The following is a 9,909-nucleotide window of genomic DNA, read 5'->3' on the forward strand; positions in this document are numbered from 1 at the left end:
ATAAACAAGTAAGCAAATAAATGAACAAAATAATTCTCAAGAAAATAATACTGGATGATATTTACCTAAGAAAAATGAAGATATCATCCATACAAAATCCTATGTGAACGTTGATGACTTTATTCATAACTACCCAAACCAAAAACAACCCTAATGCCCACTGACTGAAGAAGGGATAAACCAACTGGTATACCCGTGCAGTGGAACACTACTCAGCAATAAAAAGGAATGGGCTCCTGATACATGCAACAACATGAGTTTGAAAGAAGCCAGACTTAGGGTGCCTGGGTGGCTCAGTCGTTAAGCGTCTGCCTTCGGCTCAGGTCATGATCCCAGGGTCCTGGGATCGAGTCCCACATCGGGCTCCTTGCTCGGCGGGAAGCCTGCTTCTCCCTCTCCCACTCCCCCTGCTTGTGTTCCTGCTCTCGCTGTCTCTCTCTCTGTCAAATAAATAAATAAAATCTTTAAAAAAAAAAAAAAAAAAAAGAAGCCAGACTTAACCAACTGTACACTGTATAATGTCATTCATATGCTATTTTAGAAAAGATCAGGGGTTTTCAGGAGCTGAGGGTGGGGGAATCGGATAGACTACACAAGGACATGATAGTATCTGGGGTGATGGATGTTCTACATCTAGACTGTAGTGGTGGTGGTTACATACTGCATAAGTTTGTCAAAATTCAGAGAAATGTACACCTAAAAGTTTACTATATGTAAGTTACACCTCAGTCAACCTGAAAAAAGAAACTGGATGATGGAATAGTGTTGGTCATTCCTTTAGACTGAGTGGCCAATGAAGACCTCCCATAGAAAGTGATATTTATTTATTTTTTTAGAGGGGGCAGAGGTGCAGGGGGAGAGGGAGAGAGAATCTCAAGCAGGCTCCACGCCCAGCACAGAGCCCAACGCGGGGCTCTATCTCACGACCCTGAGATCATGATCTGAGCCAAAATCAAGAGTCGGACGCTTAACTGACTGAGCCACCCAGGCGCCCCTAAAGAAAGTGATATTTAATGTGTAAAATGAATCAGCAGCCTTTTAGAGGTTTCTGGCAAATCAAATCATTTCAAGTAGCAGCAAATATCAGATACTAATCAGCAGAATTTCAAAGATGACTGTAAGAAACAAAATCAGAGAGGAATGAAGAATTTTTTTCTTTTATTCTGCAAAACGTGTTTTAATTAAGAGAGAATTTATGCAAACCCTACACACCAGGAGGATTTACAAGTGCAAAAATGCTAATTTAGTCTATTTTTCAAAGGATGTTATTGACAAGCACAGTTCAAAAAACCTCACCAGGAAGCCCTTTCAGGCTATGCAATATGTTTCATGATCAAGTTTGTGCTTTTTTTCTCTTTGCCTCCATGCATATTAAGTTGCCAGAAATGATACTTAATTAATCACACAAAAGTCTAACACTTTCACAGATAATATGTTAGAGACAAGGTCAAAATCCTTTTCTGCCCTTCTGTCTACAGCACTCCAGTTGAAAGAGCCTTGCTGGGAAACCCCACTTCCGTTGCCCCTGCCCTCTGGGCACTGCAGAGTCTGCCAGCAGCCGTGGCAGATCCATCACCCTGGGGAAACACGAGTTGAGTTTCCTTCCAGAGAGGCAGTATGCTTCAGAAAAATCAGACTATAGAGAAGTTATGAACTGGTGACTCATGTAAGCCCCTCCAACAGAGGGACTTTCTGGAAAAAATGCTTTGCAAGAAATTAAATCGACTTGGGGCGCCTGGGTGGCTCAGTCATTAAGCATCTGTCTTCGGCTCAGGTCATGATCCCAGGGTCCTGGGATAGAGCCCCACATCGGGCTCCCTGCTCGGCGGGAAGCCTGCTTCTCTCTCTCCCACTCCCCCTGCTTGTGTTCCCTCTTTCGCTGTGTCTCTCTCTGTCAAATAAATAAGATCTTTAAAAAAAAAAAGAAAAAGAAATTAAATTGTCTTGTCTTGTGTGAAAGGGCCAATGTCCTTGAAATCAGTGAAGCTGGGCCTCTAGAACATTAGAGGAGCCTCTGGCATCACTGGGGCGATCCCCTTAGAAGGGCACCATCTTGCAGTTACTCGGGTTATCCTCCCTCAGGACAGTAGGGTCTGGGATCAGTAGCTCCCACTGTCCAGGGAAGGGAAATGGAATCAGACTCTGTGTTTTGATGGTGTCTGAAGAAAAGTTTCCAGTTCCCCCAAAGGAACTAGGACTTAAAATGAGGAGAGCAGTATTATAGTCTGACTGCACTTTGAATCTGCTATGACAAGGCCAAATTCCATCTTTTGGTCTCTGTCAAACAAGGGTTTGAACTTTAAGATGATTTCTACTTGTCACTGCTCAAACATCAACCAAGCTGTGGTTATTGTCCTCTTACTAGATGTACGGTGGGCCCGGGTGTCATAGCAGGCACAGACCCCAAGGAGCTTCCCACATGATTAAGGAAGTAGAAAACACATCTATACAAAGGACCCAGTAATAAAATGTGGGACAGATTTGGTATTTCATAGACAATACAGGCAAAAACTTGAGAAGGGGAAAAATCAGTGAAAGCAAAAGATCAGGGAATGCTTCATAGAGGAGAAGGGACCTGAACTGTGCCTTGAGGGATTCATAGGATTTGGACAGATGGAGGGAATAGAACCCAGCTATTAAGGAGAGGGAAATGAAGTCAGAGAGGGGAGAAGTCAGAAGGCAATGTGGAAGCAATGAGAAGTTAGCTAGAGGGGCGCCTGGGTGGTTCAGTTGGTTAAGTGTTCGACTCTTGATTTCTGCTCAGGTCATGATCTCAGGGTTGTGGGATTGAGCCCCGTGTTGTCGGGCTCCATGCTGGGTGTGGAGCCTACTTAAGATTCTCTCTCCCTCTCCCTCTGCCCCTCCCTGCCCCCCACTCTGATCGCACGCTTGTGCTCTCTCTCTCTAAAAAGAAAAAAAAGGAGTCTAGCTACAACTGTGTTTGTTCTGGCAAGCCTTGGGATAGGAAGATAGAAAGACAGACTGGTAGAAAGAAGAGGTCCCGGCAAAAGAGAATTGAAGGATCAGAGAGAAGTTCATAACACAGACCTGGAAAGTGAACCACACATGTATTTTTCAGAAGGTCTCAAAACCTCATCAATGGGATGCCCAAATTCCCCAAGCCTGTGACTGGTGACTGTATTGGGCTGCCTGGTTTCTTCCCTCTTCATTTTTGCTATCTTCTCATAGAAGATATTTGACAGACAGGAATAGCCCATGCAGCTAGGGGGCATTTGATATTTGCCTATGTGAGAAATTCCTGATACTGTCAATGAGACAGACCAACTAACATGGATCTTGGAAAAGAGATTTGGACCCCAAGACACAGAGCAAACTCTCTTCTGTCCAATAGAACTCTCTGCAATAATGGAAATGTTCTGTATCTGTACTGTCCAGTAGAGTCATGTGTGGCTACTGAGCCTTTGACACGTGGCTGGTGTGACTAGGGAGCTGAATTTTTAGTTTTACTTGGTTAGTGGCTAAGATGCTGGACCATGCAGCTCGAGATGGCAGGAAAGGCTGAAACTACATTATCTCATAAACTCTTTGCAATGAACCTCTTTTCCTCCACGGCTGCTTGAAGCTTGGCCGCCATCATGAACGACACAGTAACTATCCGGACCAGGAAGTTCATGACTAACTGACTACTTCAGCGGAAACAGATGGTCATTGATGTTCTTCACCCCGGAAAGGCAACAGTACCTAAGACAGAAATTCGGGAAAAACTAGCCAAAATGTACAAGACCACACCAGATGTCATCTTTGTGTTTGGATTCAGAACCCATTTTGGTGGTGGCAAGACAACTGGCTTTGGCATGATTTATGATTCCTTGGATTATGCAAAGAAAAATGAACCCAAACACAGACTTGCCAGACATGGCCTGTATGAGAAGAAAAAGACATCAAGAAAACAGCGAAAGGAAAGCAAGAACAGAATGAAGAAAGTCAGGGGGACTGCAAAAGCCAATGTTGGTGCTGGCAAAAAGTGAGCTGGCGATTGGACAACAGAAGGAGTAAAGATGCTGCAGTGGCTTTATCTGTGGAGGTTATGCAGATTTTTCACGAGAGGATCAAGAAACTAAGAATGTTAATGTGAAAAAAAAAACTCCTTGCAATGAATTCAAAGAATCTGTACTTCAAGAAGTTTGCCTAAATGCAATTCTTTCCTGTTTTCTTTACACATTCCAAATCACAAGGGAGGGGAAAATGTATGAACTGTCTTTTCCATGGAATCAAGGATCACAATTACAATGGAACTCCTCTATATATCTACCTTTGGGATTCATTCTGCCATCCATTCTAGCAGAAATAGCACTGAATAATAATACTGAAGCAGGCACAATATAACTTGGGTATTATATGCTGTCAAGATAACATCTAGCTTTAAACGTCACACTTACTGGAAAACATAAACTCTCCTTACCCTTCTCCTATTGAGGGCCTAATTTTGGTCTTAAACTCCATTTACATAATGCTGAGGACCTAGTACAGAAATGGGCATCTAGTAGGAAAGACCAGTCTGTAAAAAATATATCCATCCATCCATCCATCTGCCCATCCACTCATCCACCCACCTATCTTTTCATTTGTCCATCCATGCACCCATCTTCATCCCCCGAATCTATTCATAGACTCAGAAAGAAAGGTTTTTCTCACATTTACTCAGTGAGAGCTTCATAGGGAGGAAGAGATTAAGAAGTCAGTAACTGTATGAAACATTTTAAAGAGTATGCTTTCAGATGAATTCCAAAAAAGGAAAAGAAGAATGAGAAGAAAAGTGTGTATTAATTAACCATAATTTTAATTAATCACTGTTTATTCATCACCCGTTTGGTGCCAAGGAACCATGTGAGGCAGTGTGGAAGATAGAAGAATATATAAGAAATCTCTGCCCTCAGCATTCTTTTTTTTCTTTTAAAGATTTTCCCATCCAAGTACTAACCAGGCCAGACCCTGCTTAGCTTCCGAGATCAGACGAGATCGGGCACGTTCAGGGTGGTATGGCCGTTTTTATTTATTTGACAGTGAGAGAGCGCAAGTGCGCACATAAGCAGAGGGAGAGGGAGGAGCAGGCTTCCCGCTGAGCAGGGAGCCCGATGCGGGGCTTGATCCCAGGGCCCTGGGATCATGACCTGAGCCGAACGCAGAAGCTTAACCGACTGAGCCACCCAGGTGCCCCTGCCCTCAGCATGCTTAATAATCTACTTGAAAAGTTAACGCAATGAATATACGAGAGGCTAAAAAAAGACAAATGAGTAAAATACTTCAAAAGAGCAAAATGAAAGAAGTCACAAGATAATTCATGTCTGAGATAATAAGCTTTATGTTTAGGGGAGGGTTAGGACCTTGGGGCTAGAATGGTCCAACTTAGGGTTTTAAGGAGGAAGCTTGAACCATATTCCAAATGATAGGCAAGATGACAGATAAAAAATTTGGAGGGACCTTAGAAATAATCTAGCTCAACTCTATTACTTTACAGATGATTCAACTAAGGTCAGAGAGTTAAGTGACTTGGGCATTAATGGCAGCAAAAAGCCTAAAAGGCAGGACCGTTGATGCCCACTCCAAGCCCGTACATCACATGGGGAGTAGTGTCTTCTATGCAGGAAAGGAGAAAGTGTCTGGAGAGTGGGCAGGACACAGCATCAGCAAGGGAGCAGAGCCAGGAACTCATCAGTGTTCCACCAGGTATGAGGACATCGGCGCGTGTGTAAGGGGGAAAAGGCATGGAAGGAGGGGGAGGGCAGGGACCAAAAGCGAAGGGGCTTGAATGCAAATCTGCAATTGACCAGCTGTGTGAAACCCAGAATTCTGGTTTCTGGGACTGCCTTGAAGTCTCCCTCTGACACAGTGGCAACAGTGTAAACTTTTCCAGAAAACTGTTATCCCCTTCATATTAAAAAAGACTCAAGTTCGCCTGGGGGAAGGGAGGGCTGCAGAAGGGAGATGGGGATGAGTACCGGCATTGCTGGTGAACCTACAAGGGGCAGGGATGGATGACTATCACTATGCTGTTCCCACCTCAGAAACCCTGATGCAGTAGATTTAGGGTAGGGACTAAGAAGCTGTATTGGTTTTGAGCTCCCCATTGATTTGTGATGATCATCCAGTTTGGAGGGTCTTCTGGTTCATCCTTTTACCACCCTGTCAAATACAGACTTAGCGCTTTAGAAAACTCTTTGACGATATTTACTAAATATGTGTCCCCTGTGATCTGGCGATTCCATTCCCAGGCTTAAACCCAAGAGAAATAAACACATATGTTCCCCAAAAGGCACAAATAAGCTTATCCAGAGTAGGTTATTATGAACCCCAAACTGGAAACAACCCAATGTCCATCAGTATTAGAATGGATACATAAACAGGGTATATTCATACAGTGGAATACTACACAAGAATTAAAAAGAACATAGATGACTCTCACAGACATGACAGGCATAAGAAGTATGATGCCCTTTATACGAGATTAAACAACTGGCAAAAATAATCTATGTTAACTGAACTCAGAATAGTGATTGCTCCTGTCTGGGGGTGGGTATTAACTGGAACTAGGCATAAAAGAAAACTCCTGGGGTGCCGGAACTATTCTATATCTACATCTGGGTGGTTTACTTATGTTATGAAGACATAAGTAAAAATCCATTGAGCTATACACTTGTTCACTTTACTGTATACAGATCGTACCTTGTTGAGAAAAAACAGAGAGGGTATGGGTGTGTGTATTTGCCCTGCCATCCTCATGAGGTTATTATAAGACCCCAATAGCTTTTAAAAATGAGATAAATAGATAAGTGTAGTTTTGTATTATTTAACTAGCTCAATACTCATTCTTGTCGAAATCGGTTAGATGCACTCACTACCTGTGATTCAGGTGATCCATCAGCTTTTTGAAGCCTCACCAAAGCACAGAAAGTTAGTTATAGGGCAGCTTATAGTAGGGGAAGAACACACAGTAACTATAAACTTGCTGAGAACACACCGGAGCTGCCAAAGGCTGCAACCTGGCTTTGGAAAGAGCCTTTCTGCTGATGGGGAATTCGGTCTGCTCTGAAACTCTGGAAAGAGCCCCCTGCAGCTACATCTTCACATCCCACACCCTCGCTTTCCTCTCTGTCTCCCCACCCCACCCCAAGAAAATGGTAAACACCCTCTACACCACTGCACCCAGCAGCCCGGGGTCCAAAATCTCATCTTCCCATCAGGAAAATGCGCCTCCATCCTGAGATGACCTCAGCATCTGTGTAATGAGCCACAGACCTTCTGCCAGCTCCAAAGTTTGCCTGGCCCGGGTCAACACGCGAGACTGCCCCTGGCCACCAGTACCTGGGGGGCCGCTGTTCAGGTGAGAGCAAGCTGGGGGCGAGCGGCGAGAGTGGAGAAAGCCCCTCCGGCCGGTACGGTGTGCAGACCTTGCCTCCGGGCTATTACTTTTCCATCTTTGAAAATGAACAGTGTACTTTAGGCAGCTAAGTATAAAGACATGTCTACAAATACTGATAACACTGTCTTTATTCGTCCATTACTCGACAAAGCCAGATCACCTGGGGACTGTTTGTTCCTCTATAAAATGAAAACCCACTACCACGTGTACTAAAATGTGGGACATTTTCTTCAGAGTATAAACTTTCAAGAGCTGCTTCTATGCCTTTCCTGGTACACGCTCAGATCCTCATGTGTCTTTAACAGCATAACATACAGTGGATTTTAAAATGAAAACTTAGAGTCTCTGGTTCATTGTTCCAGTTTTTTCTTAATTTGACCATATGCTCCATGATGTTTCGGGAGTCTATTCATTACTGTGTCCACTTTCTAGAGCTCAGAAGCATGCTAGATCTAGGCAGCAATGTGTGTGAACAGTCTGCGGATATTTCCCGACGGGTTAATTCAACCAAGTGTTTTTTAACATAATAGATGCTTGGTAAATGTTGAAGGAATTAATATGAATCTTTAAGAGTGAATAAAGGTGAATTTTTAAGCAACATGTTCACACAAGAAATGCAGTTCACAAATATGAGTGTTGCCCAGAATGAAACGTTGGACTCCCCACCAAAAAAACCCAACCAAACAAAAAAACCCAAAGGCACTGTATGTGGAAGTACGTCAAAAAGATTAAAATTCAAAATCAAACTTGAATGGAACTTTCTCAAGGGAAAAAAAATCCAAATAATATTTGATTTCACTGAAGGGACACATAGAAAAACCAGCTCTCTGGTTACAGAGAGCCCAATACAAAATCAGCTGTGAGAAAAGGTAAATGGTCTAAGGAAAATAAATTTCAAAGAAATGCTGCTTATTGTCTCCTCTTGTTTATTTCTGAAAGAATATTTTGAGGAAGAAATTCAGTGGGACTTTTCTGCTCTCTGAAGCCTTTGAATTGTTTCGAAGAAACATTTGCCTGGGGTGTAAACTCTCTTAGGTGTGATTTTTTTTTTTTTTTTTTCCTCACCAGTCAATTAATTTTGCAGGGAGGGAGAATTAGGAAAAAGCAATGCTAAACCGATTTGTCTCCAGAAAATACATGTCAATCTTATGCTCAGAGATTTTTTTTTTCCTCATTTCTCCCCTTTCGTCCCAAGAGCCCCTCACTTTTCTTTCTTAAACCGATAATGTCCAATTCAAGAAGTAATCCCCAGAAGAACAACGTGCCTGGAAGGGAATCTGAGTTTGACTAAAACTTCCCTTTGTGCAAACAGCTCTGCCTGCTCCAAGCTGGTGGCTCATTTCCCAAGGCACCTGCCACCCTCAGAGAGAAGGTGACTTTCCTCCAGAACTCACCTGTCTGCCGAGAGAGCCGTGAGTGTGAAGACAGACACCCCCACCGAGGTGAGCTGTATAAAGGGGATCAGTTTGCAGCCAATCCTGCCAAACAGCCATCTGTCGGCCAGGTACCTGCTGGCATCCACGGGAGCGCACGTTACCAGGAGGAGCAGGTCTCCCAAGGCCAGACTGGAGATGAACAGGTTGGGCACATTTCGCATGGCCTTCACCGTACAGAAGATCTTGATCAGGGTGATGTTGCCGACGAGGCCTATCAGAATGATGACCCCATAGATGGCAGGGATGACATAGAAGATCCCTGGGTGGAACCAGTCGTCGTTGGTGGGGAGATCTGCACTGTGATTGGAGATGTTGCAGTGCAAGAAGTGGTCCACTTCCAAGTTCAAAAGCAAACAATCATTCAGAGCCATCCTCTAGGTTCTTGCCCCCCTGAAAAGGGCTCTTAGATGCTGTTGCTTAACTTTGATTTTGTAGTTGGGTGAAGATGAGGATAAAATCTATGCTGGGCTCTTTATCTTCTTTGACAAAAATACTCTGAGTACATATACACCATGGCATTCAGAACGGCCCGGCACTATTCTGATGCTGGTGCTGCTCTGGTCCTCACATGACCAATGTAACACATGTCTAAATTCAGTAAGTTAGCAACAAAAAGTCAGCCAGAACTAAACCCACTCTGTAGCAACTCTTTCTACCTCCACTCTAGTCTGAGTCTCCCTGGCTGCAGTTTACTAGCAACTTTTGGCCGCCTATTTTCATACGGCATTTCCTATCTTTCCTGATGTGTAGAACCTGAAGGTTTAAAGTGGGTAGAAAAACAACTGCACTGAGAAAGCCTCACATCCTATAGGCAGGATGCTGTGCGCGTCACTGACTTCAGCAGCAAACCGCCCCTCCGCGGCGCTGAGGCTCTGCGGAGGCACCGGGGCTACTTATAGACAGAGAAGGCCAGCCCCCTGCTGGCCACTTGAGTCACTGCCCAGGAGCCCGCTCTCCCCGCGCTCTCCCCGCGCTCTCCCCGAGAAGCCACCCGCAGGCTCCAGCCGGCAGACGCCCGGGCGTCTTCCGCTTCCGGATGTGGCTCCTGGGGCACTGCTAGCCCTCGGCAAAAGGCGGCGCGCATCCTGCTGA

General features: G+C 44.3%; 1 protein-coding gene and 1 pseudogene across 1 annotated transcript in view; one reads left to right on the forward strand and one right to left on the reverse strand.

The window, feature by feature from the left end:
* GRPR (gastrin releasing peptide receptor) overlaps positions 1–9,188 on the reverse strand; it is a 30,043-nt gene extending 20,855 nt beyond the window's left edge. Inside the window, exon 1 of the mRNA XM_021680855.1 lies at positions 8,776–9,188. Within this exon, the coding sequence (XP_021536530.1) occupies positions 8,776–9,188 (413 nt within the window). The remainder of the gene's footprint in view (positions 1–8,775) is intronic.
* Positions 3,597–3,989, forward strand: LOC110572534 (annotated as a pseudogene).
* Positions 9,189–9,909: the final 721 nt, after the last annotated feature.

This window comes from Neomonachus schauinslandi, chromosome X (assembly GCF_002201575.2).
Source record: "Neomonachus schauinslandi chromosome X, ASM220157v2, whole genome shotgun sequence".
NCBI classification, from domain to species: domain Eukaryota; kingdom Metazoa; phylum Chordata; class Mammalia; order Carnivora; family Phocidae; genus Neomonachus; species Neomonachus schauinslandi.